The sequence below is a fragment of the Balearica regulorum genome, chromosome 1 (genome assembly GCF_011004875.1).
Source record: "Balearica regulorum gibbericeps isolate bBalReg1 chromosome 1, bBalReg1.pri, whole genome shotgun sequence".
NCBI lineage: Eukaryota > Metazoa > Chordata > Aves > Gruiformes > Gruidae > Balearica > Balearica regulorum.
The window spans coordinates 44,095,098-44,122,925 of record NC_046184.1 but is presented as its reverse complement, the minus strand read 5'-3'; the positions used below and the strand labels follow the sequence as shown (position 1 = coordinate 44,122,925).

The 27,828-nt window shown below is 38.5% G+C and overlaps 2 protein-coding genes across 2 annotated transcripts in view; one reads left to right on the top strand and one right to left on the bottom strand.

Annotated features, from left to right (window-relative positions):
- Window positions 1-10,265, top strand: part of PAWR (pro-apoptotic WT1 regulator) — an 85,623-nt gene extending 75,358 nt beyond the window's left edge. The window contains 2 exon segments of the mRNA XM_075747568.1: window positions 490-594; window positions 5,334-10,265. Coding sequence (XP_075603683.1) covers window positions 490-594; window positions 5,334-5,420 — 192 coding nt within the window. The 3' untranslated portion in view covers window positions 5,421-10,265.
- Window positions 1-27,418, bottom strand: part of RPS16 (ribosomal protein S16) — a 321,098-nt gene extending 293,680 nt beyond the window's left edge. The window contains exon 1 of the mRNA XM_075747541.1: window positions 27,413-27,418. The gene's annotated coding sequence lies outside the window, so the exon portion shown is untranslated. The remainder of the gene's footprint in view (window positions 1-27,412) is intronic.
- Window positions 27,419-27,828: the final 410 nt, after the last annotated feature.

Here is a 27,828-nt window from a genome sequence, read left to right as displayed (position 1 = left end):
AGTGGATTTTTGTGGATAACTTGCCAAATATTCTTGACTTTGTATGGATGAAAGTTACCAAGTAAACACCATTTGAGTAGATCTTTTTTGGAAGAGATGAAAATAAAACATATTTACTTTTTTACTTTTTTTTTTAAGACTTGGGGAAGCCTGATTAAAAGGACTAACCCTCCCAATATAGCAAATTTGGAAGCTGATACTTTACATTTGCTTCTGTTTTGGGCCCCTATTCAATTTGGGGTTCATGCTTAAGTTAAATATTTATTAAAACATTATCTCTGGAATCAGAGATATCACGCAGGTTTGCTGTTGGTAAAATATTTTCTTGGATGTGATTCTTTAGCTCCTTGAAATCTAAGGGCTTGAAAACATGGATTATAGGTAAGTGGGTGTGGGTTTTTCTTTGCTTGTTTGCTTTAAATGGTAATAACTTAAAACTATCTCTTAATAAAATTACCTTTCAAACTTCATTACATACTCTGGTTTTAGGAACTTGCAAAGGAGAGACAGGAAAACATGAGATTAATGAAGATGACCCAGGACAAAGAGGAACTAATCGGAAAGCTGAGGGAAGAAATTGATTTACTAAACAGAGTAAGCACATACTTTCTTATATGGTGCTATATAAAGAGGGGATAAAAGGCTCTGCATTCTGTGTGCTCTGGTTCAGGCACCATCCACTGGGCAAGGTCAGAAGAGAATTAAGTGTGGGGTTTTTTTGTATTTGTGTAATGTTTTAAGGTGCATGTCAGTAAGTTACATTTTTTCCAAGTGACTTCTGTTTGTCATGATTAACTTCCATAAGTTGTCTGTTATTGGAGTACCTGAATATCTTGTTGCTTTAGAACAAGGTTATAAAAGCAAGAGTTCTGTACTGACTCTTCTTTCCAAAGTCAGTACATAGCATACCAGGAAATAATTAAGTTGGAGTTTTGACAGTTTTCTCAATAAATTGTTACCCAGGACTTTTGTTAGACTCAATTGTGTAATTATAGTTTAATTTCATTTTAGTCAGCTTTTAATTACTAATAATAGTTTAGATGATCATAGAAAGATTTGGGAGTAAATGCTTTATATTCTGACACATATTCTCATATTCTTTATTGTTGATCCCCAAGTAAAGGCAGAACAAGACGGGGCAGGAAACTTGGGCTAGCATCACTCAGGCAAGGTGTATAGGCAGGAGAAGAGAGGGTAGAAGAGTGAGATGTACTTGGGAATGGGACAGGATGAGAAGTTTTGAGGATGATAGAGTATACCAATTTTAACATGTTCCAGTTTTAAGGGCAGACTGGAACTCTTTCATAGAACGGATTAGTGACCTCATCTTGCGCTTCCTGGCTGAGATGCAGAGCTTGGATGTACTAGGGAAATAGATTTCTACTGGTCTTGTGCAGACATGCCCATAAAAATTCAGGGGAAAAAAATACATAATTTCAGAACTGGCCTTTGGTCAATCCAGCAGTGAAAGGAGGCAATAACTCCATGTGCAAAGTGGCAAACATTCATTTTGCACTGTTCATTTGTAGCAAAGGAGGACAACAAAAGTTTGCAAACTAATCTAGAGGACTAAAGCAGCTGAAATTATTTTGAAACAGGTATCTTTTATTTTTTTTATAAAGAAAGTTAGAAGTTAATTTGTAGGAGAGATTTCTCTTTTAATTGAAGAATTGGTCTTTATGCCGTTTTTCCGTTCTGCAAAGAATCTGTCACATCTGAGCTCATGACCTCATTACAGTCAAGGTAAGTGTTCATTCCTTCTACATAATGGATGGCAAAGCTACTTAATACTGCTGGTCACACCTGACTTCCTGACCCAGAGGTCGGAAAGAACAAATCAAAAGAACCTAAGTCACTGAAAGCTTGTGTTTTAGGACCATGACTGTTTGCAAAGTTTGCTGTTCCAGAAACAATATTATTTTTTTTCTGCTATATTTGAAGTATGATGTCCTAGATTCAATCCATCGAATGTCTTGACTAGAAACCATCTTTGAACATTTGCAATGAAGTCAAGCAGTGCCAGTGCCTTGCTTGTGTTGAAGTATGATGGCAATTTCTGCTTGTTGTGTAGAAAGAAAACATAAACCAGAATATAGTACTTCCAAAAACCTCTGTATTATAAAATGGCTACAATAGTACCGTTCCATGAGATATACAAAGCCACCTTACGGTGCTCCCTAGGTAGCCTCTCTTAAATGTAGAAGAGGATATTTTCTTACTATCTTCTCCATCAGATCAGCATTTATCATAGCTATAGCATTGTTTGTTAGCTTAATTGCAGTGCAAGTTATTTATGTTTTCATCCCTTGAGGTTTTCTTAACAGTGAAATAGCTGCCTTTTGACTTTATGACCAGCTTAATGATTTGTCATCTTAAAAAAGTTTGAACCCATGTCTCAAGTGATGCTTCCATTGAAACAGATGCAGCTTTACTTTCTTTTTTAATAGCTTCTGGATTTATGACTGCTTCTATATTTGCTATCCATGTGGATTTAGAAAGAGGAAGGCCTTAGAATATTAAGAAAAGCTACAGAAATACTGCATGATTCCCATGATAGAAGGTTAGCACAGTTAATAGGGCAGTCGTATTTGCCTGAGGTTTATTGTCATAACTGAGATCACGAGAGCCAGCACTGGGACATCCATCTGTTCTTCGTGGAACGTTACTCTGTAGACCTAGCACCAGAATTGGATGCTTTGCATGGAAGAACAGTTGTGATCTAGAGCCTTCTGCTCAGAAAAAAGGATGTCCTGAGGATTAAACTTTGCTTAGTGAGCTTATGCAGATACCTTTTTAAAATGTTTTGCTGGTAGGTAACCTAAATAGGGGTCTTTAAATTTGACCATCTATGCATTCATGGTATTTCTCCATCTTTTTTTATTAATCAAAATATGCAGTTATTGCATGTTAGGTTGCATAGACATGGAAAGAATTTCAAGTCAAAGAGCCTAAATAACCTTTTAAAATGCCATTTTATTGCATAGTTTTCTGACTGCTCAGCCCTCGTATTTGAAGAAATGCTCTTTCTATAAGTTTCAGTTAGTTCATAACCACAGATGCATCCTTCATTGGCAAAGATCTTGTGTTACACTTCAAAAACCATTTTTCTAAGAACCTTCAAACTTTTTGGCAGACTTTTTCCCATTTTAAGTAAATATATTTATTTAATGTAACAATCTAATTTTACTGAAATAAGTCAGTACATCACAAAGATACTTAAAGAACATGAACTGCATTTATATTGAGAAACAGAAAAGGCTTTCTGCCACTTTCACTCCAGTACGTTATCCACTAAAAGTATGTCTGCCATGTTTTTTGTAAGAAAGAGGCAGTTGCTTCATAAAAACCTCAAATGTCTGAAGGGAAAGGCATCTCAAGGCATTTAAATATTTGTAGGCTAAATTCAACTGGTTTACACTTGGTCATCTCTGACCTCACTAAGATGTCATTGCAGTTAAATGTGTGTTTGGAGAGAGTCTGTCAGTGAGAATTTACAATCCAATTAGTGTCAGTCATGTAGTTGTTGGTTCCTTTGGTATGTGAAGTCCAAGCTTTCCTGCTCTTGCGTCTTTTTTACTAATAAGCATAAGTTAATGTTGCAATTTTGAATAAGAAACTTTAAATACCAGAGTGGCAAAAAACACCTGCTTCTCTTGGTACATTGTTTCTGTAGATACTTAAACTGCAATAGTTATTTTTCCTGGCTCATATTCACAAAACTCTTGTAGTAATCTTTGGAATGTTATTTTTGCAGCATAAACATTTCACAAACTTTTAGTATTTTGAGTAAATTACAGGTATTTTAAACAGGTTTTTAGATAAGCTATAATTGAGGCACCTGATGGCTAGGTTAACAAGAAGTTAAAACACAGTATTGTGTATATTGAACTAAAAAAAAAATCATTTTATTGAAAAAGTGTTGTCCCTTCCATCTGATTATTGATCTGAACTGCACAAGAGAGAAGATAAGACTTATTTCTTACAATTACATAGTGAAGTGTATTTATAGTGGCTATCCATCAAAACTTTTCATGTTTGGATCTTTAAGTCACTTGTATCTGTTACGTTGGAGTGGTCAAATGCTTTTCCTGGAAGCCATTCATACTGTGATGCAGCTTTACTTCTGTGAGGCAAAGAGGAATTTCTGCTAGCAATTTCTTGAGTGCACATTACAAAAACAACAGAGTAATTGCAAAGGTATTGTGGTATGGATTTTGCCTTGGCAAACTGTAGAGGCTTTTAAAAATCATGATATCGATTAAACACAACATCTCTAGCATGCACCTCTGGAATGACTCCGCTAAAAAAACCAGGAAAATAGTCTCTGTATGTCAAACACTGCTTAACAACTTAAAGTAATGAGAGAGAAAATCTTTTCTCTACTACTGGTTTATGTTAAAGTTAGCATGGCAACAGTAGGATTTTGCAGACTTCAGTCAAAAGGCATCTAAGACCTCGAATGAGAATCCGGGTTCTTACTCCTTTGCCTGCCTTTCATTTTCCTCCTTAAAGTGCTGTCCTTGAGGTCACTCTTCCGTGTCTTCATTGTTTTTTTTGTTCTCATTCTGTTTCTTCCATGGGGTTTTTTTTTCAGTGAAATTATTTTTACCAAAGTGATGTTTACATTAAATAGCCAAGTTCATGGGTTTTCACTTTAAAGGCTTGAAAAGACTTGGAAGTGAAGAAGTGAAATGGGAACTGGGTAAATATGGTAATTAGTGGAAAAGGATGAACATTTGGGGTGGGAGCAGTCTATTTTAAGCACCTATTCTTACTGTGTATGTTTTCTGTTCTTTCAGTAGTGGTTTAGACAGAAGTTACAAATTGACTTTTAAATTTTTTCACAGAAAATAAATAAATGGGCAGACAGTACTTTTTCTGAAATGTTTGATACTTAATTTAAAACCCAAAGCAAGTCTTCTTGCAGTAATAACCAGTGATGTTATATGTGAGGGGGGTAGTTGCAGACAAGCACCGTCTGGGGAGCTGAGGCAATAGCTGACTAATACACTCTCTGTGTATGCCAATAAAATAATCACACCCATCCTATTTTGGTTTCATGATGCATTAATTCCTGCTGTAGCTTACATTTTGATTATATGTTTCCATTTAAAGGTGCTTATACATGGGAATATAATATTAATATTTTGTAATTACAGTAACATGTGGGAAAAGGCCGTTTGAACAGATTTAAGGGTAGCTACTGTGACACCGATTCTTCCCAACCCCAACTTCTTCATTTCAGAGCTAAGATGCTAAATTCCTGCTGCTACTGATGGAGAGTTTGTACTTATGTCCTGAGAAATGTTTATTTTTTCTTTTTCCTTTCACAGGATCTAGATGATATAGAAGATGAAAACGAACAATTGAAGCAAGAAAATAAAACCCTCTTAAAAGTTGTTGGACAGCTGACAAGGTAGAAGATTCAAGCCTCAATGAGGAAAGATTTAAAAACTACTGATTGAACGTTAAGGTCAATATAGTAATACTTCCTGTGTTGCAGTATGTTATAATAACTGTCTTTATATTTATTGTTAGGAAACCAGATGAATGTTTATTTTCATAGTACTTTCTTCTTAATTCAATGAAATGGCATCAAATTTGGGGTATATTTTTAGCTTTCTTTTCACATAAGAATAATTAAATTTCTTGACATATTTCAAAATAGTAAGTTCAAAAGTATTTCAGTTTTGTATCTTCAGATTACATCTGCATAAATTACAGTAATTTAAAATATTACAGTAATTTAAAATTCATAGCACCAAGATCATTTTCACTCCATGTGGTTGTATATTTTTGAAATGAATGGAAGCAATACATATAAGCTTTGTTTACACAGATCCAAAATATATATTTTGGAAAATACTTCCTCTTTTGTTTAAACAGCTGTAAAGTGGATGCCTTATTACTGATGTGTAACATTTTGCAGATTGGTTACTTGCTCTAAAACTCATGTATGTTGAGGGGTTTTTACCATATCTGAAAGACTGACAATAGTAGAGAGTAGCATTTTTTTTTTCCCTGTATAACAGTATTCTGGCAGGAGGGGGAGGTTTTATTAAAAACAGACAAAAAACCCAAACCAATAAACCACCTGTGGTATCAGCATTAATGAGTTCTTAGAATCATATTGAAGTTGTGCACTGCAGTTTATTTTAAAGCTTTTGTTTTAGCAATGAAATGCAAGTTTGCTATTAGGCAGTAAGTGTGTTTGCTGTGTTGAGAGTTCAGACAAAGCCTGGAGCTTTCATTTTAGCAAAGACACTTTTGCAATACTCTTCTACTTAAAGCTGTCATCTTAAAATTTGTAGTGATCATAACCAATGTGAGTTTTTTGATGTTTTCATTTTTTAAGCTGAGAGAGAATTTTTGTACATAACATAGTAGAGAGGCATACGAGTGATCCATGCCCTTTTGAAACATCAAATGATTTAAAAAACCTTTTATCCTTCCTTGATTTTAAACTAACAAGGTGTTTAAAAAGTGCCTGTTTAGGTGTTACAATCCAGTTAATGACTGCGTACTGATTCTTCTGTAACATAATAGTAGACAAAATTTTCATTTGACATTAACCACAGACCTCAGTTAACAATTCTCTTCTTAAAATTCTTGTTAGGCTGAAATTTGATGTACTTTATTTCATCTTAATACAGCACATTTTTCATTCCTGATCAGAATAAATGTATGTGTCATTTGAGTCAGGACACTAGAAATGGAAACATGTTGAAGAGGTCAGGCTCTTTCTTGACGATTTTGAAGTTTGTTGTCAGAAGGGTGTATGCATATAGTTTTTGTTACCTTAAAACTTCAAGGCAACTTTAATATATAGTAACAATCATCTTTTCATATTTGCCAATTGTTTTCATAATGCATATTTAATGACTGTAAGAGTTTCTTAAATTTCAAATCCAGGTATTATTGCTACACCTTGGATTGTTTTGGATATAGGATAGGTTATTTTGTATTTGTGTATTCTAATGAGGAGGAACTTTTCAAAGCTTTAAAGTATTTTTCAAGACACTTATATTCCAAGATGCCTTGATGTTTTCCTTCACAGTGGATGAGATCTCATGGGACACCACTTAAAACCTTTATTCAGGGTTTTACATGGTATGGGAGGTTTGTATAGGTCTTCTGAACTATGATATACACCAATGAATACTTCTTTTAATATTATGCAAATGGTACGAAGTCCCTTAATTTATCAGTTGCATGAAATTAAACATCTGAAGTAATAAAAAATCAGTTGAGATGTATGCCTTCTGAATAAATATGAGACTTTCTTTGGAAGAACATCTGATTTCCTTCTCTGTGTACTAGGTAGGAAATACACATACTGATTTACGACATGGGATGTCAAACATACTGAAGCGTCATTAAGGAGTTAATGCAGAACACACAGATATTAATATGAAGTTGTAAATAAGATATTTCATAAACTGTATTTTACATACATTTTAAACCAAAGAACAATAACAACAAAGAACATAAACAAGAATTACTTTTCTTCATATTACCTCTTCTTGGTTTGCATTGCGTATTGACTAAAACTTAGCAGCAGTAATGCCAAAATTAGAATTTTTTTTTTTAACTTGGACATCCAGCTGACAGGAATATTTGGCAGAAGTACTTCTGATAACCTGCCTTGAAGAGGTACTGGCAAGGGAAGTTTCCAAAATATTTGAAACCAGTAATGCTTCAGGCAGAACGTGTGAACAAAGGAACTATTGGGAACCCACAGATAAAGTACCTCAGGACATTATTGGTGTTGTGTGTTATTATACAAATGTAAAGCTCTTCATGGTTTTAAAAATTTCCACAAATTGTATCTTGAAGCATAACACTTCTGCTGACAGTTTGGAAGATTTAAATAGCTTTTTTGAAAAAAACTATATCTGTAACAATTTATTATCACTGACATTATCAGGCTCTTGGGAGAAGTTTACTAGATTCTAGGGAAACTGATTACATAGAATGTTAATAATTGTCTAGTCATTACTTGCCATTAACTTTTTATTTCAGTAGGGTACCCTTATAGTCAAGCTCAAAAATAGAATAAGTTTTTATCCTAGGTGATTTGAAGGAGTTAAATTAGCTACCTTACCAGCAATTCACTAACCCACGTCCTCACTAGTGCAACACCTCGGTTGCTCTCAGTTGTGTGATTTAAAAGAAGAGAGACTGCTGTAAGGGGGAACCCACCTCAGTTGGGAAGGCTATATGATTCCTGAATGAATCTGGGTATTAATGTTCCTACGCTAAATTAATTTCCTAGGGCTTTCTCTTTTGGGAGGAGGAGTGTGCATTAGTATGCAATATTAACTGTATGGGTAAGTCTTTTGGGAGGTTTCTGAACTTTCATGTCTTAAAATTCATACCAAACCGCTTAGGTCTAGCATCTGTGTTCTGGGTAACTTGGGTCATCTAGGAAATCTAACCAGAAAAGTACTCCCATTGACTAAAGCAAATAATTATTTTTTCAAGGTACTTTAATAGTGGACAGCACATAATTCCTATTTTGATAATGCAAAATGATAGTCCTGTTATGGTCACACACTGTTGTATAGAAAACATATACTACATCCAGAGCTGAAGGATAAAATTGTGCAGAAATATTTTTATCATTGATAATATGCACTGATGTTTGTGGGATTTATTCCCTAAAGAAGTTCGACCATACATAAATGTTGGCAATTTTTACAAGGAAATTCAAATTCGCTCATTTTTAAAATAATGAAATGGCCATGTTTAAGTTCACTGTTACTTGATGTATATATTAACTGAAAGAGTACAGTCTGTATTTGCAAATGAGTGGTTTTTCTCACTGGTTAATTACCAGATTTGTATTTATACCTCTGAGGATTAGTTACTTCTGTGTTAGATTGACTCTGAATTTGGTAGAGTGAGAAAAGAAGGTAACAAGAAATAAATCAATTCCTTCCAAAGTAGGAAGTATAACCTATTGAGATTTTTTTTTTTTAATTCAACTGTACTGAGAATTAGCTGTGGAAAGATTTGTGATTGGCATAAGCACTACAAAAGATACAGGGGTGTTAGTATGTTGGAAACAACCGACTAACCTACATCAAAGCTCTTTCAACTTGTCTGGTATCATTACAGCTTGGAAATTTGCTACCATAAGAGAGACCAAAAGCAATACTGGAGATCAAATTACTTTTTAACATTTTGCTAGGACAGCAGAGTTACACTGACTCCAGCTATTTTATGGTTTTCTCTAAGTTCTTTGTGGCTATTTCCAGCTTGAATTGAAACAGATCAGTATTAGTAGCCAAGAGGAAAGGTAATCATTGGGAAACAAGTACATGTGTAATAACTATCGATACCATTAACATATGATTGAGTGTCAGTATTTCTTCAACTCAGACCCTTCAAGAAGATGTCAGTTAAGTTGATCCATTTGCATCAGTATTACTGATTGCCAATGTCTGACATTTTTAATAAGAAACAACTATTTTAGCTGGAGAAATTACCATTGCAAGACACAATTTAAAAACTTAGTACGATAAGAAAACATTTGTGCTGGTACCTGTAGCTGCTGAGACTAAAGAGCTAAAGATTATACTTAAAAGTTTTGTTAGAAATGAAACAAATGAATTCTGGATCTTTTCATTTAGTTTGATATAGAAATTCACTACAGATCTGTTCCATGCTAGTCATTCTAGTGTCGATACCTGCAAAAGATACTGACACTAGTATTTCTAGAAGCACATCTATTTCTGTTATTAAGCATTTCTTTAGGACTGCTTCAATGTATCCAGGACAAAAAGAGCTTTGACATGTATATTTCAGTAGCATTCATGGTCTTCCAAGTATGTTGACTTACTGTAGCAAATCTCTGTCTACCATTTTTCCTTAACTGTAGCAGATGTACATTACCTTGTTAATTTGATCCTTTTGCTTTTATTTCTGGATTTCTGGTGTAACTGTTCTTGTTCAGGGCTAGTTGTGATTTTTCTGTTCTGGAAAAATTGTGATAGTTGAGTTTTCCTCTGAAAATAGTCTCATAATGTGGAGTCTTTTTTTTTTTTTTTTAAATATCCGTTTTATGCATTTAAAAAGTTGAAGCATCATTAAGCTACAAATAACTAAATATCCATTTTAGTTTTGAACATTGATTAGTTGTGATATTATTTGTGGTATCAGCTTAAAAATGATGTTGAGGTTCTTACTGTTGCAGGTAAAAGATACGTGTTAAACAATAAAGACTGTGTGCCTTTGTCCAAATAAAACTAAAATCTTTTTAATCCAGGCTGACTACTTACTGTGTTTAAAGAAGAATTAATATTGTCTGACTAAAATTCTAACTGGATTTGTCACCCATACTGGGAAGCTCCCAACCTGAACTGCTAGAATTATTTTTACATTCAGATTCACTTCTTCAAGCGTGTGTGTTTGCAGGCACACAAGAGAGAAATCTGCGTATTTCTACTACACTAATTTTCTGCTTTGGGAATGTAGTGAGTACCCTTCCATCAATTCGATGGAAATGACCTTTTCCCGTACCTCAAAGCTGACATATAGCCCTTCCCAGGAAAAGGTCATGAAGGATGTTACAGTGCTACTTCTACAGAAACGAAGTGAATTGACTTCGCAATAGATTTAATTTCTGAAATTTCTATGTGAATACATGTTCTCTTCTCCTGCACAGGCAGAATCATTAAAGACAACCTCCTTTTCATTCATTGCTGCTGACTACACATAAAGAGAACAAGTGGATCATCACTAAAGACTAGGGAGATAATACCTATATCGCAATTTATCATAAAATTTGTAGTGTTGTTTTTAAAAAACAACTTGAAACATAAATACCGTAAGAATCCATGCATTCAACACCATGGTTACTTTATGGATAAGGTATTACGAGCATTTGCACTTAGTAAATTTTAAAATGTTATGTGAATTTGGTTTAGGATTATTATTCCTGCAGTTGGCTTCCTTTATGAAAGCCCAGTGGCCTTCGGATTTTGTTTGGTTTTAAAATACAAAGGTATGTCCTTCCACAATTTTTGCCTTTGGTATTTCATGTTCTTCAGTCTTGCTGGGAAATTTTAGCTCCAAGTACACAAGTGTTGTTCTGTGCTTCTCCTTTAGCCACTGGATTTGCCATGCAACATCTACCTGATCGTAGCACTTCGTGTGTTCTCCTTTGGATGTCCTAATTTTTTCTCTCGTAGTCCATCTCTTCCTTTCTCTTTTGTACTTTTGGTATCTTGTTGTTTCCCTTGTTCTGCTAGAAGCTTCAGATGGTATACGTGAAGTGTAACAGTGTCCATAAACCATTCTTTGCTGGATTTTTTCCATTCTTAAACAGACCTCAAACATTTGTGTGAGAAAATTTTCTCATTTGGTGAATAATTCCACCGTGGAATGTACTGCTGCTGGAAGTTGCTCTGGGATGCCAAGAACTTACCAAGGTTTTGAGAGGGATGGAATATTGATGTAGATATTGAGAAGATCAAATGCTCCAGTTACACCATAAAAAGCTGTTACTCTCCAACTATTAAAAATGAAAAGGAAACCTTGTAGGAATGCCACACGTAAGAGCGATGCTGACATATGGACAGCATTTGGGCAGGAGTCAGCAACAGAGATATCCTTCTGATGTGTGTCTAACGGTCCTAAGGAGCACAGTTCTGTATGGAGGTCCAGTGGTTTCCCACCTACATCTACAGGTTTGCAGCTGAGAGCTTCCAGTCTGGCAGCTGACAACCCTTCGAGTATGGAAACATGCTTATGTTTCATTTAGTTTTCCTTGAGCGGGAAGGTCTAATTACACAGCCAATAGCCAGATCTCTCTTGAGATGCTATCTCAGTAGGGATCTCGGTTTAAGCAAAATTGACTTGACAATTTCTGGTTTCACTCAAGACATTTGAAGTAATATTAAGCACTTGACATATTTGAATATTTGATTAGGAAATGGGTGGAGTCCCTTACACCATGCATTTCATTTTCTTAGGCAATGTCAAGTCTCCTAGGGCTTTTCTTTAAGGGAAAGTTGCTGCCTCCAGAGAAGACTTTGAAATCTTACCACCTTTAAATGGGGCTCAAAGAATAACAGCAGAGTTCTGGAAATGCCTGGCTTGCATTTTCTAGTACTTCGGCCCAAACGTGCAAAACATGGTTAGTAATTAGTGATGGCATTGTAGTGGATGTTGCTATTGAAGGAGGTAGGAAAAGTGAGATTCTCTTCCTTTTTTTTATTTGTATTTAGGGCTTTCTTCAAGAAATGTATCTGTGATGTTAATTGCTGAGAGATTAAAACAGTAAACTTTGGCAATAATTGTGTAAGTTTGGGAATCTTTGAGGTAAAAGGTGCCATCTTTAATATCTTCAATATCTTTAATTAACACTTTTGACTTGGGTATTTGTCATGTGGTAAAGCTCTGTTAGGGATAACAAAAGATAAAAGCCCTATGCATACTGCAGAGATAATAATCCAAGTCTAGGCTGATTTTTAATCAATATAATGTAAATTTTTAAGAATATTAACATAGGTATCAAACTTTGTTTTGAGGTCTGGAATTTAATAAGGGAGGTAATGAAAATGTATGCATGTTTGGTGCTAATACTCTGCCTGTTTTTTTCTGGTAAACAGAAATGCTGTTGAAGATGAACCAGTTTTATAATTTATCTTCTCATTGTTGACTTCTTGAGGTGTTACAGCTAATAAACCCAGTGCTTTCTGAAATAGCGACAGGATGCACTTATAATGTGGTGATAGTCTCTGCTTAATCTTTTAGGGCAGGAACTCAAGCAATTTTTATGGGTTTCCCTTGATGAAATGATCTGAAGATATTTAGGTATTACAGGCTCATTCAACAAGCTATTGTGTAATCTCATGCAACAAAGCAGCATTAACTCTTGTCCTTTCTTTCTACCAGGGTATTTTCTAAGAAACCAAAGCATATTTTAAAAGAAAAGTGGTGTTTTTCTGTTGCACAAGATTATATTTGAGAAAACTGCAGCTTGATAATTGGCATCTTGACGCGTTCTCCATTAGTATTTATCTCTGGAAATCAAATTTTGTAGACTGAGAGAGCCTCTGGAATGAAATCTTTGTTTTTCTCTCTCAGAAATGTTAATCTCTGCTTTTGCCTGAAGGCTTGTTACAACAATGATGCGTTTTAGAGTTTAAAATTTTGATTGCAACAGTGTAAGTGTGGTTACAGCCAGCTACCAACTATATTTAATGGGTGGGGACAATAAAACCACTGAAGCTTTGCAAGTTGAGACTCTCTAGAAATAACTCTCATATTTCTCTTTGAAGCAATTATATAGAAAATGCTAATTGTTCCCAACTGAAGCATTCTTTCTTCCCATTTAACTGCTTCTACTTGCTATCGTTTGTAATAAAATATCACTTAAAACCTCCTGTAATTGTGTTGTTCTGGTTTTGTATGAGAAGTGGCATTTTAAAAAGACTGGCTGCTTCCAATTTTCACTGTCCAGGTTCTAGGATTTATAAAGGGAGAAGATAAGGAGAAAATGAGACTGTGCAGTATTGAATATTAGGGAGAAGAATAGGTGTGTAAGGAGGAAGAAAACCTAGGTTTTCTCCAGCTTTTTTTTTCCATGCATTTTTCACAAGGAAGCAATGAGAAACTGGATAATTTATTTTATAAAAATCGAAAAATGTTTCTGGTTATCACCACAGTATAGTTAGTGTTTTTATGATAAAAATGTGATCTCCAGCCTTTCATTTGCTCACCTTTGCACAAATACTTCAAAATTAAAAGAACATGACTTTCCACCCTTCAAGAAATGCAAATTACTATCTAAAATCACAGCTTTGATCGTGTCTTCCCTAGATGAGGCTAGGCTGTAGATGCATAGGTAGAAATTTTGGACATTGCTTTCCAAATATTACCTAATTTGTGGTACTCTTGCAGTAGCATCAGTATGTTTGATGTTTGATTTGGGAATGTGTAGGGCTAGCCCCAAGTATTTAGATCTCTAGCAGAAATGTGATAGAGCTGATTCTCAGGATGTGGTGGGATCCCCTTGCCAAATCATCATTACCTTACGGACGACTTGTGGTTTGCTTGTGTTGAGCGCCTTGTTTCTGCATCCTGCAGATTTAAATACAACAAAGTCGTCTTCAACAACTGCTGAGAGATTTGTGAAAAGCCAAAGACAACTGCCTTTGCAGTATACCAGGTAGTAGTATGCAAGTGTTTCAGAGTGAAATAAAAAAAATCTTTTAAAAAGCACATTCACTATAATGTTACTGAGTGAAGTCATTTAGTACTTTTCAAGGTAATTTGCTGTGCCTACTCTACAGTGGTGATGCTCATATGTTTTTTGTAAAACCACTTAAAATAATTACAAATGTATGTATCATAGGTTTATGTTTACGAGGTTAGAACGATATTTTATGTAACTGAAAAACTGTATTCGGGTGCTTCCTTTACATCCATTTAAATAGCTGTACTTGTTTGAAAAATTAACTGGTTTGTTATAGAAAATGTTAACTAGAAAAATTAGCAGTTTGCTGCTGGTGTAATGATGTCATTTTTTAATACTAGAAATTTTAATCCAAAAATTGATAGCTTGAAAGTCATGTTCCTGCAAGAACTGCAATGATTATTAACTGTATTATAAGTAATACCTAAGACTACTTAAAAATGAAGTAAAAGTAAACATTATTTACATTTTTCTACTTTCTTTAGTATTCAGTAACATTCATTACTCACTTTCTTAACTTTATCTGTTTCACTGAGATTTCATATGTGTATTTTTGGTTGATCTGCATAGCAGCAGGAGAAAGATACTCCTCTGGGTGCACTTGCTTGGAAAAGCCCAGAACTGGATAAGGATCTCAGGAAAGGAGCTTCTTATTTTGAAAGCGGCCAGTGCAGCTCTAAAAGCACGTTCTTCAGTCAGATGCCTTTTAAGCAGCTGTCAGCAGTCTCTGGCGGAGAAACTCTGCGTAGGAATTGCATCCTTTTTATTTGGCAACCTGTCCATTGAGTTTATGTGGCTTTTTGAACGTTGTTAATATTTCAGCTGAGGCAGTTGAGCGCAGAGAGAATTGCACTGGCTTCCTTCCATGGGAGCGTATTCCAATATTTGGAAACTGTTCCTGGCAATAACTGCGTAACTTACTCCACCAGTAGAAGAAAGTGGATTGCTCTTTGGGATTTCTAATAAGAGGTGGAAATGTTCACTGATTCAAAGGCAGCAGTGATGGGCAGGTGTTCACAGGGCTGCCTCTGTAACGCAGAGCAATACGCCGTTCTGAGTTTGGGTCATAGAGATCCACTGTGAGGTTGTAAATTGGGTGTTAGCTCAGATGAGAGGTCAAACAAGTGCTCATAGTAGAAACTGAACTCTTCTATCCAAAAGTGTGTTGCTGAAATGGGTGAATAAAGCTGATGCCTTTGCTCTGTCCATTCTGTGGGTAAGCGCAGGTGCAGGCTTCTCAGGTGTTTTGCTTTGGTACCTCTGTCTAATCTCTAGGTAAATAAAAACTCAGGCTTTTCAGGTCTGTCACTTCACTATCCTTTTTTCTTCACCAGCATTGAATTATTTCTTACGACGCTTCAAACAAAGACGAATAGATCTCATTTGACTACTTGAGGATTCTACAGTAGAAGAGTGTCATTGTATTTTTTCTTGGTTTCATTTGCTTCTGTTATCTCTTGCCTTATGCAAGATACCTCTTGAGATTTTTAGTGCTTAAGCTGAAATACAGTTCCATTTATATTCTAAATCTAAGGAAGTTTATCCTAGCAGATTACTATTTACCTCTGCAGCTGGGAGCGTTCTGTGTGTTTTACTCTTTTTTTAATGGCATGGAGGCAAAAACACTTAACTGAAGGGTTCAGGAAATGCCTGTATCGATGCTGCCAAATACTCAATATTTGAATCTGTTGGCAATCTCTTCTGGCCCCGTGCTGCAGGCAGAGCTGTGTGATTGCAGAAAGCAAACAACCGAAGTACCTGTGCAGGGAGCAAGAGTTATAGGCAAGCACTTTTGTGTTTGGTTTTTCCCTCTCTCAGGCCATGCACCAGATGATACACTGTGCTGTGCTGCCCACTAAGCTGCTGCAGCGAGACAGCTGAACCAACATATTTCAGGGCAGTATCATTAACCAAGTGCTGATACAAAAACCCACCGGACAGGATCAATCGGCTTCCATTTATTTGCAGATTGGCAAAATGTCATGTTCCTGCTCTGCTCTTCCTCTTATCAAAATTTTACCAGTCTTTCCCACTGCTCTTTTGCAAATAACAACTTGTCCCGATACTCAGGAAGGTTTTAAAGCAAGTTGGCTATTGATTTGTCAGCTGCCTTGTTTGGCATCGAGGCGGTGAGACGCAGGATGCTGTTTACTAGGCGTTGGCACTAAGGAGAATTTTCCTCCTTGTAATCTGGCGAGATGCCATATCTCCTCACCAGAGAGATTGAAACAAAACATATTTTTCCTCGTCATTATGCAAGAATTAAAATAATAAAGTGTTTTGAGATCTTGGCAGGCATTGCTTTGGATTTTAATGAATTTTAATCACCTTTTGAGAAGAGTAATAATTAAATCACTTTGAGTAAAGCATCCATATTTGAAATCATGGGCAGAACTTTCACCCCCCAGTTTTGTCCCCTGCATAATGTTACGCTATTTAGTTTGTTAAGTATCCTTGGCACTTGCAAGATGAGATAAAATGACATTCTGAAGAATATTTCTTTTGGTGCTTAAGAAATCAGATCTCTATAAAACAGTATCTCACTGAGCACAGAATATAACTACATATTAGACCTTTTTCCAAAACAGAAAAGGAAACACTTTTATTTGGCACAAGTTCCAAGGGAGTCATGTTCTGCCTGGTGAGTTGCAAAGACTGAATACACTTCTTACTAACGTGGCTTGAGGATCCCAAGCCTTCCCCCTAGGAGGGGAAGGTGCAAGGCGAGGGAAAGCAAGTCTCTGCTTCAAATCCAGTGTCATACACTCAGGGAAAAGGCTGGGTGTGTTGTATAGCCTTTTCTCCTTCCTTTTAACTACACTTTTTATGATGCTCGATTTCATTGCAGATCTGCGACAGTATTTTTTTGTTTGTATGTCACAGCGAGAATTTAGGGTGTGTTGGTGAGAGACAGGAACAGGAGCAAAGGTCGGGCTGGATGGCAGGTAGGGACCGAGGTGCTGGCAAGTACGCCTGCAAGGAGTATATTTGTATGAGATGATGATATTTGGCTTGGGAGGGGAAAAGAAAATGTCGATATGTTGGCCTGCAAATAGTTATCACGGTAGCTAGGCTGTGCTGAACCTGTGGAAAATACTATTATTTAAAAATAAGTCCTCACGCATACTGGTTTTGCCTTTCCTTTTATTTCTTTAGTGCAATGGAGACCAATAGCTATGGGGTGCAGAGGAAGTAGAAAGGGACAGAAGAGGGCTCAGAGTGTAAAAGAGCAGAACGTTGCAATAAGGCTTTGAACCAAAACGGGCACAGTAAGTCAAACGCGAGAGGAGGGTGACTGGAGTCGTCCTGCCAGCAGACAGCCTGTCCCAGCACTCAGCAAAATAATAGCAGTCAACCAGAAAGGCATCCAGTCAACTTAGAAAGGCATCCAGACTATGGGCTGTGAAAGGTGAGAGCTGGGAGGTTCTTCCTTTTCAGGCAGATAAGCTTTTAAAGGCTACAGCTTTTGTCAGTTTTCAGCTGATAAAAAAATCCTTACGCTGTTATTGTGCCTGTGTGATGTTTCGTAAATGTCGCAATACAAGGCTTAAAACTTATTACATATGTTCAGATACATTTTGAAAGTGTATTTGGCACATGTAATTTTAAAAATTGTCTCAGTGATATGCAATAAAAAGAAAAATGAGAAAGTATCCACAGGCGATGAAGGTGGATCAGCAAAAGCAGTAGCAAATTCTGAGCAACAGCTGTGAGTGTGCGCGCACTGCTGCGTACTCTGTGAGGTCATTCCTTGCAATTACCATGCTGGTGAGTCTCTGATACTGGCTGACAGCGAGGTTGGTTCTGTGGAGCTGCAGAGAAATCTGTGAGTTTGCAAACTCTGCAAGAACCAGCCAGAATTCGAAAGACAGTTTGTGAAGAGAGAAGGGAGTGGCTGCGATGGGACTTCCTTCACCGAGCAAAGGGGGAATTTGACTATGAGTAGCGGTAGCAAGGACAGAGCACTGCAAGCTCTACAAATCGGTGTCACCAGCAGTAATAACCTGTTCCTTTGAATCACAGCAAAGTAAGTGTAGGGTCTGCGAGAGAAACGAAAAAATAGCACGGGATGATCTTAGCATGGAGTGGTTACTGTGCTCTGTGTTAAAAAAACCCCCCCCTGGGCAGTATCTGGTCCTTTGAGAACATCCTTTAAAAGGAAGGAGAAATGCCGTGTCCTTCATAGCGCCAGGTGCATTTGAAGGAAGTGGAGCTTACCTTTCCCATCTCATCTACTGTAGGATTCTGATTTTATTAGAGGGACCCTTCCCCACCCCCACCCCCCCCCCCCCCCCCCCATAAAGGCGATAGATCTGCTAGTGTAAGTTCTTCCACGAGAGCTCCTCAACTCTGGCATTTTCTGTGTTTTATAACTCATGTTTAGTACTCAAAAGAAGTAATGTTTTAGCTATCTAGACACTGTAAACACTTCTCATTGCTTCTCCTTTCTTCCAATTAGGGTAAAATGGTAGGGGAAGGATTTGAAATAGTTATTTCTTAGAAGGGGAGAGGTGAGTTTGATGATCCTTGCTAAGACTGTGGTTTAATGGGTTTTAATGTTATTGGAGAGCTGGCTCTTTTGGAAAACATGCCCAGAACTTTGGATGGCCATTCTAGAGTCTGTTTTTAATATATTTCTAAATTAGGAATTAAAAACAGATGCAACACAAGATTAATTAGTCTCCCTGTACTTTCCCTTGTCACCATGCAGTCCTCCTGTGAGAGCTGTATGTCGGAAAGCCAGGAAGAGGGCAGTCTCACCGCAAGTAATTTCATTGTACAAGAACAAAAACTAATTCCCAAGTTTCCTCCCAAATATAACCACGTTAAATAGAGGATCTGCTCAGGATTGTGTAACCACTTCTGCAGCAATTACAGAAAATGCTTACATGGAAAAGCAACAGTAGGAAAGCATCTGTGTTTCTAGCTTGTCTCTCTATAAGATTTTCTTTCCTAGTCTCTTAATTTAATATAGATACAACTGTACAATCCGTTTTTCTCTTCAGTACATTTTTTTTTCTCATTTGTTCCTTCTTTTCCTAAGTGAAATGAGTGGAGTCAGCTTGACAGAGCTAGCCAGCTTTCTGTAGATCAAGAGCATGTGATTTGTGGCCCATAGTTGGGAAACCACTGGTATTAAGTTGTTTATGAAATCTACTTCAGCAGCTTGATGACTAGAGAAGGATGTCAGCCCCCAGGAGGGACCAGGCTGGATGCAGTGCTGAAGAGTGGGGGAGAGAAAAATCCTTGACCACAGGCTGCTAAAATCACTCAAACTCTGTTTGAAACACTGACCTCTCTGGACAATTAATAATAATTAATAATAATCTGACAACTCTGCCCTGCTCTCTGACTTGCTGCTGAGGAAACAGGATCATCTCTATCCAGTTGATTATTGGCTTATATACATGCCAGATCGTATACAACAGGTATCCCAAACCAGCATTTTTCTTTTCAACGGCCTAGTTACTTTTCAGACAGAGGTATTTAGATCTCTCAGTCAAGACGTATCGATCAGCTGTTTTCTAGGGACAGCTTCTCCTCAGAGACCTTGCCTACACGCTCCTCCTGGTACTGGGCTGGGCTGGGTCGAGAGGGGGCTGGGGCTGCTCGGGCCCTCACTCAGGGTAGAAATACTGCCTGGCAGCACGTGCTGATACGTGACGGGAAGGTGAGGATCAAAGAATGGCAGCGTGGGAAGCAGCCAGCCGGGGAGTGAAATCAGAAGCGAGTTCAGCAATCCACTTCTCAGAAGAAAGCAAACGAGCCAGCTGAGAGATTTCCGAGAGAGCTGCAGCAGAGGCCTGGGCAAGGAAAAAGAAGAACATCTGGTGGCAAACTGCTGCCTGCGTCTCACGCTTTCTTCCCCCGCCGCTGAGGCTGAAAGGGACAAAGCTAACGGGGTGGTGGTGCGAAAAGCCCTGTCCCCAAGTAAGGGATGACTGTGACTGCCCTCAGTGCGAGGTGCGGTAAAAGGGGAGCTGCGTCCCGAGTCAGAAGGGCTCCCCCACCTTGGCACGGTAAGAGACCAACGCACCTGGTGAGATCCAGATGTCCGGCTCTATTTGTAGTGAAGTTTTCCATTTGAATTCTCATTCTGAAACGGGAAAGAAAGACTTCTTTCGCTGGAGACCAGGCCATTCCACAAAGCCTTTAAGACAGCAAAATACCCTGAATGAAAACTCGAATGTGGTGGCTCTAGGTGTTGGAAAGCTACTTTCTTACATGTTACATATATTGCAGTGTCTCTTGGAATTGCTGTTCAGGATTATTTGTTGTATATCTCATCTGTATTTTTGCAGGCAGAAGAGCTAGTCTAATTTTAACATCAGGTATTTAGAACTACTAAAGCTATGTAAAAAGGAAAAAATAGCGAAACAAAACCAACAAAAAAAAAACCCCAAACCCAAAGGAGCCTAGTGCTATCTTCATTGAAATGTAGCAGACTGCTTTTTAATAGAGAGACTTTGCAAGTTTTTCTCAGGAGGAAGAGGTGGAGTTCATGTTGTTTTACCCAGATGGTGTCTCACGTGCCAATTTAATTCAAAGGGGAATAAAAAATCATCATCTGTCCTTCCTCCCATACAGAACATCTTGATGTAATTTAACTTCACAGAATATATTTCACAAAATGAAATGGAACAGTTCTACCTAGTCCTTAGAAGCAGAGTCCTGAAGGTGTGCGAGGCCACCGCGTGCTGCTCTCCCAGCCTCCGAATTCCTCGGGAGCCAGAGTTTGGATGAAGTCACGTCTCTTGGCCGGTCTGTTTGCTGTCTCCCATTTTCAACATTCTTCTCTTGACCCGCAGTGTTAGTTTATGAACTCCATTACAAATTCCAGTACTGCAGGTCAAGAGATGGAGTAGAGGTTTTAAGTAATTCCAGGCTGGTTTGGCGTGGGGTAGATACGGGTGTGTGATTGAATCAGACTCAAGTTAGGTGTGGTTTATCTTGATTTTACTCAATTCAAGTGCAACAAAATGACAAGGGAAAAACTTCCTAATGTAAGTGTAATCTTCTGTGAGATATGGACAGTAAGTGCCAAAGTTATGGTTACAGGAAACTAAAACATTAATGAAGTTGCAGTATTGGACCTGGCACCTGTTCTCAACCTTAAAGTGAGCAGTAATTTCCAAAATAATTGAAATAGTATACATTCATAAATAATTTTCATAATTCATTGCTAAACAGTAACTGTTGCTTATTTCTAAGGCTGTGAACATTTTCAAGACAGTACTTTCTTACTGTAAACTTGGCTTTAATTGTGTTTTTAATGCTAGAGATAGAACTCTTCAGATCTACATTCATAAAGAACAGTTGAACCAAAAATCTATTCCCCTACCCAGCCTTTTGCTGAAGGCACAAACCCTTCTGTCCTGGGGAACTGCAAAAGGACACTGACTCTTCATTTGAAATCCAAACTCTTCTCTTGTGTTCCTTGGTTTTATGCGAAGCTGAACCATTTGGGAATTGCTAGCTAGAAGGCATGCCAGTCCATCCCATGACATGTTACCAAGTTTATAGGAGGCTAAACCTGGTAAAGTACTTGCTGTTTCTGCAAGACCACTTATGATTTGAAATTTAAAAAAAAAAAAAAAAGTTACTTGTGGTTTTTTGCTCTATTTGTCATCCCAGTACTCTATAAAGATTATGTATGGGTATAAGGAAATAGGAAATAAGTCATAAAAACCTACCAGAGTAAAATCTTTTGTAGCGAGAGCCAAAGAGTAGATAAATACTGTAATCTTAAATGTCATAAGCATTTAGGTCTACAATATACTGAACTCAGGTCTATTCTTAGTAATCAATATCTTCTTTTGAGTACGCTGCTAGGGAACCTGCAGAAATAAAGGGTGCAACAGTCAAACACAATTTGCTGTGGGTTTCTTGGGTAAAAGTCCTAATGAATTCCTTTAAAATCTAGTTGGTCATTACGGACTTTGCTACGTCTAATACACAAATTGTAGCTTCAGGAAGTTGTTGTAGCACATATCAGACAGCTGTCAAGCTTGATCCCAGGGCTGTGTGGGGGTTGTGTGTGCGTGCATATGTTGGTTTGAAACGTTCAGCTCTTAGTGGAATTGCTCTTCTGAAGTATTAAAAGAGCTAGTGAGAGTAGATGAGAGAGATATTTTTACTTTTAATTTCGAGATATAACAGCATCATAAACTTTGTTTTCTATTTTTCCCAAGTTGGCATTTTCCTTAAGTATGAAGTAATGACACAGTATTAGCAATGACATCTGTGCCTGTCAAGTGCTTTTCAGTTGAGTGTTTATTTCCGTGGGTTTGGCTTGTTGAGGCATGGCCCCTGCCGCCCACGTCCACGGTTCGTGCCTGACATCTTCTGGTGGCGTTTCCATACTACACGGTAGCCTGTGCGGCAGTTAACGAAGAAAATCATAGGGCCCCGGAGCTTAAAGACAAGCATAACTGCTTTTGTGAAAATGTCATACTAAGGTTTCATAACCCTCAGGATTATTGTCGTTGTCTTCTGCTTCATCACCTTATTTACATATGCAAAATCTTACACAAATTGTGTATTTGCAGTTATTCCTCTAGGTTTCCTTTGCAGAAGTCTTGAATTTGATGACTTTTTTTTTAAAAAAAAAGGGTAGGTGGGGGAAGAGAAAGCGTTTTTAAACCAAGTATCAAATAGATAAGATGCATTTTAACTGTATTGTCAAGGTGTAATGAATTTTTAGAATGCATTCAGCATCTAACTTGCAGCTTACTGTCACGGAACAGCAAAGCCTCATAACAGTACAGCCTTTAGACTCTCACAAATTTCATTTCCTTAAATAAAGCTTAAAGCAATGGTTTTTTGGATGCTAGACCACTGCCTCTCATATCTCCCAGGAATTTACTGAGCTGCTATGTGTATATATACAAAGCGGTGGGAAGATAGGTATGTGTTTAATTTAAAAGAAGCTGATGGTTTTGTTTACAGGAATTACATTCTAGTCCTTCATCTCCATTCCTCTCTGCATTCCTTTCATTCAGAGGCTCAGACTGTTTACATGGTCCGCTTCCCTGCCGTTAAGCTAAACCCTGGAAAGAAAGATGATTTCTCAAAAGAGGTCTGCTCGGGAAACTCCCCCCAGATGAATGGTCTGTGTGGAGAGCTGGTGGGAATTTAAAGCCCGAAACTGTCAGCATTAGCGTGGGGTGTTTGGCAGCAGTCCTGAAACAAGGGCTGCTGCTCGTGCTCCAGATGCCTGCTTACTTCTTAACGTGGTTGAGGATACGGTGTCCCTGGGCCTGGGACATGCTGTAGCCATTTACTAGCTGTGTTCGCTCCTTGAATTTCTTTAAAGTAAACAAAATCTTTTCGAACACTTTCTCCTCCCAACTCTGATTTCTCGAGCTGGCAGTCCCTGCCAGAGCTGTGGGCGGTTCCCTGTTTCCATCAGTGCCAGCGCTGTCCTGCTGTACGGCCCTCAATGAGAAGGCTTCAGGTCTGCTTGCACCGTCCTTCAAGATTTTACGTATCCCTAGATTGTATGTACATGACTGAGGCATCCAACTTTCTCATTTTCTTCCCATGGACCACCGCTGATTTTTCAATGCTCTCTCTGTGTGCATTAGCCCAAGCAGACAGAGCTGTATGTTACACTCCTGCAAGGTGTCCATCCCTTGATGCTACGTGTAGTCTTCAGAGCTTCATGTGGCAGAAGTTGAAGTACCTTTCTCAGCAGTTTCCGCATGTCAAAAATCTTGTTACTTTTTCCTCTTGCTGTTTGGCTGCCTGAAAAGTCCTCAAATGCCTTGTGAAGATTGTTCAGAACATATCTATCTTCTGCTCCTCACAGAGACCCGGGGCTTTCTCCTCAGATAAGGTCATCCCTGGAATTAAATTACTGAGACAACAGAGTCATGGGCGAGCATTTCAAAGCACCTTTAGCTGGTTCACTTTTTTTGTGCTGGGTCTGGTTTGAGTACAGCCTACAAGGCATTAAAATCATTGGCCCTAAAATCCAAAGCTAAGATAATGCCGTCACCTACTAAAAGGATAATCCAGCTCCTCTCTCTTCCTATTATTCTGACATGGTTTTGATCAAATTGACGTGACCAGCACTTTGTGAAGCTTTACAGCTCTTGCCACAGTCTGACATAACATGAACTTGCAATTAAGAGATCGTGCTCCACTGGAGCACAGAACAGATCCCGCACTGAGAGGGGTTCCTAAACCGCTTCACAATCTCTTCAAAGCTAAGTGCCAGAATAATGCTCTGTCTTCTGCAGGGCCAACTTGTCAGAGGGCAGCTTTGGATGGTTTGGGAGAGATTTGTTTTCAAACTGGCATTAAACTGAGGTGCCCACTTAGAGCTCTCTGCGTGAGCACCGGGTGCCTGAGCTCCCCGGGCAGTCACTGGAGCTCAGGTGCCTCTCCCTAAAGCACAAACCCGCTGCCTTGTGCATGAAATTGGTCTCTCATTGACCAAATCTCTGCTGTCTATACTTAGAATTAAGCATCAGGGACACTTGTAGACACCTGTATGTGGATACCTATACTCAGATTCCTTAAGCCGAATCCCCACCCTCGTTACAAAGTGAAGTTGATTTTGCAGCATCCAGAAGAACCAGCATTTTTCTAAATAAAGTCTATTCCAAATCTCTTTCTTTGAAAAATCATTTCAGTTCTGTGCAGTCAGTAGGTAGCCCTGTCAGAAATCCAGTCCTCTTCCATTGTATGGAAAACAGATTTAAAAAAGAATTTGTAAATATAATTTTTCTTATTGTTTAAAACCTTTAAAAGCATTCATAACTGTAGCCTCTGGACACTCAAAACCATGCCAGTTCAGCTCCAGCATTAACCCCAGAACTGGAGAATTTCCTGAGAGATGGAATGCATTAATTTCTATCAGAATATTCAACAGGGTACTGAATAGGTTGAAAAATCTTCCTCCTTCTTTATGAAAAATGAATCTGTGGTCAGGCAGTTTCCATGGCTGCGTATACATATATATATATATGAAATAAATTTCCCTTCATTTCTTTGCATGCTGTATTTTATGGTTGTTTTTTTGTATATTTACAACTAGGTCGGAGGAAGAAATAAGCAAGGTGTTGATTTGAGTGCCTTTCAAGTTGAAGAAGAATGAGAAAAAGAGAAATGGTCTTAGTCCTCACTAATCGTCGTTGGCTGAAGATCCACATCTTTTATATCCCTGCCAGGTTCAGAAACTCTGCGTAGTCCTGCAGCTAACACACCTGGGTCACTCTCTGCTTTCCTCATCTTCCACAAAGTGGAGCTACAGCTGCACTAAGAGAAAGGAATGTGGGGAAAAAATGATTGAAGCATAAGGAAATAATATTCTGCACTGAAAAAAAAGTTGAAGCTTGACAGCTGAAAGTGAAGGAGAGATAATTCATCAATCTAGCTTTGCATTGCTCTAGATCCAGAAATCATAGAGGCTTCTCATCTTAATCCATCTTGAGTGAGCAATGAAGTGCGTGTACTGCTTGCACATGGCATACTCTTTTCTTTTTTTTACCTCGGCACAAATCTTACGGGGGGTGGTAGGATGTATTTCTTGTCAGAGACAACGGTTGGTTTTCAAAACAGTAGTTCCATTTACGGGTAGAAACGCGTGGTGGCACGTACCACACCACTGCGTAGCGGTGACTAGTTTCTACTGTGACTTCCCACAAGATACAGTGCAAGCACCTTTGTGAAATCTCTAAAAACTCTTCAGTGATGCTGTATGGCTGAGCGAGAGTGTCCAGATATTCTTGACGTTGAGCTGTGTCAGGACCAAAACTCTAATCACTGCTGCAGCCCTGTGTGGCGTATTGCCGACCTCAGGTCAAATAACTGGCAGTGAATTTCTGCCTGCAGAAGAAGCGTAATAATGCTCGTTACTGAAATAATGATTTAGATATGATGGTCAAGTTTTATACAGCACACTGAAAAAAACAGTTGTTTGAAAGTTCCTCATTATGGAATTCATGGTATTGTTAACATACAACTCTGTTACATACTGCCTATAAAACTCTCTTCCCCAAATTTTCAGAGAGATAAAGATTCTTGTTTCCTAGTTGCATATGTTGAAACAGAGGTAGCAGAAATGTGAAGCAAATTACGTAAGAGTCCCTGAAAAAAAACCCCAGTCAGGAGTAAAAGCTGATCATCACAATGTAGCGTTCTGCTAGTTAGGCCAGCAAATTAGCTCCGAAGCACACAAGAAGTTCAATTAACCAGGATGGTAAGCCCAACAAAAAAACTGCTGCAGCTGTGGCTGAGATCAGAGAAGGTTTGGGAAATACAGCCCTGGACTGTAGAGCAGAAAAGAAAATGCAGGGTACATCCAGCTGTGGGATACATACAAAGGCAGTGTTTCACCCAATTTTTGTTTACTTTCAGCACAGAAGATGGATCAGCCATGCCTGTGCATGAACTGACGCTCACTGACGTAACGGTGAGAAACTTGGGGAAGTTAAGCTAACACTCCAGTGCCGCTGGTGGGCAAGAGATGCTGGCTGATGGGGTCATGGGACTGATGGGACTAATGCTGGACATCTCTCAAGTATGGATATTCTGGCTCCTTGCTGTTATGCTTACCAGTGAACATACAAACTCCCTTGTATGCCTTTTACGCCAAGCAGGGAGGATGGGGAAGCAAAAGGGGCAAAATCCAGTTCTGCCCAAGCTGAAGCCCTTACCTGGCCCTTGGCAGTACCTTCCTCGTTTCACCCTGCAGTTCTGGTGAAGGGGAAGACCTGACCCTTAAGTCTTTGCTACGCGCACTGCACTCATTAACGTGGGAAAACTGCCTGCCTGTATCTGTGAACTAAGCAAATAGCTCCTCTTCCTCACTAACTCCTTGGGTTCAGTGATTGCACCTCAGGCTGACACCAAACTGTATCTCCAGTCTGCAGGAGCCATGTGTTAATAATCATAGAATCGAGTCCAACCATTAACCTAGCACTGCCAAGTCCAACCACTAAACCACGTCCCAAAGTACCACATCTACACATCTTTTAAATAACTCCAGGGATGGTGACTCAACCACTTCCCTGGGCAGCCTGTTCCAGTGCTTGACAACCCTTTCGGTGAAGGAATTTTTCCTAATATCCAATCTAAACCTCCCCTGGCACAACTTGAGGCCATTTCCTCTTGTCCTGTTGCTTGTTACTTGGGAGAAGAGACCAACACCTACCTGGCTACAACCTCCTTTCAGGTAGTTGTAGAGAGCGACAAGGTCTCCCCTCAGCCTCCTTTTCTCCAGGCTAAACAGCCCCAGTTCCCTCAGGTGCTCCTCATAAGACTTGTGCTCTCCAGAGCCTTCACCAGCTTTGTTGCCCTTCTTTGAACTCACAATCAGTTATTTCATGGTAGTATCCACATCAGTAATTTCCAAAGTGCTGGGATTTCCCTCCCCACCCCACCCCTCCCCGATGAGTACGGTGTGGCTGTGTTATCACGCATGTGTTGAATCATGTTGCATGGCAAGGAAGAGACCATGTTTCTGCTAATAGACCAAATAATACACTTCATGGATAACTGTTTTAGATAATTAACAGGATCAAATATTTTCAGATGTTCTAAGTAAGTAGTTCAGATGAAAAGGATACAGTTCTTGCAGGATTTTGAAAACTGATCTAGCTCTACAAACCTAT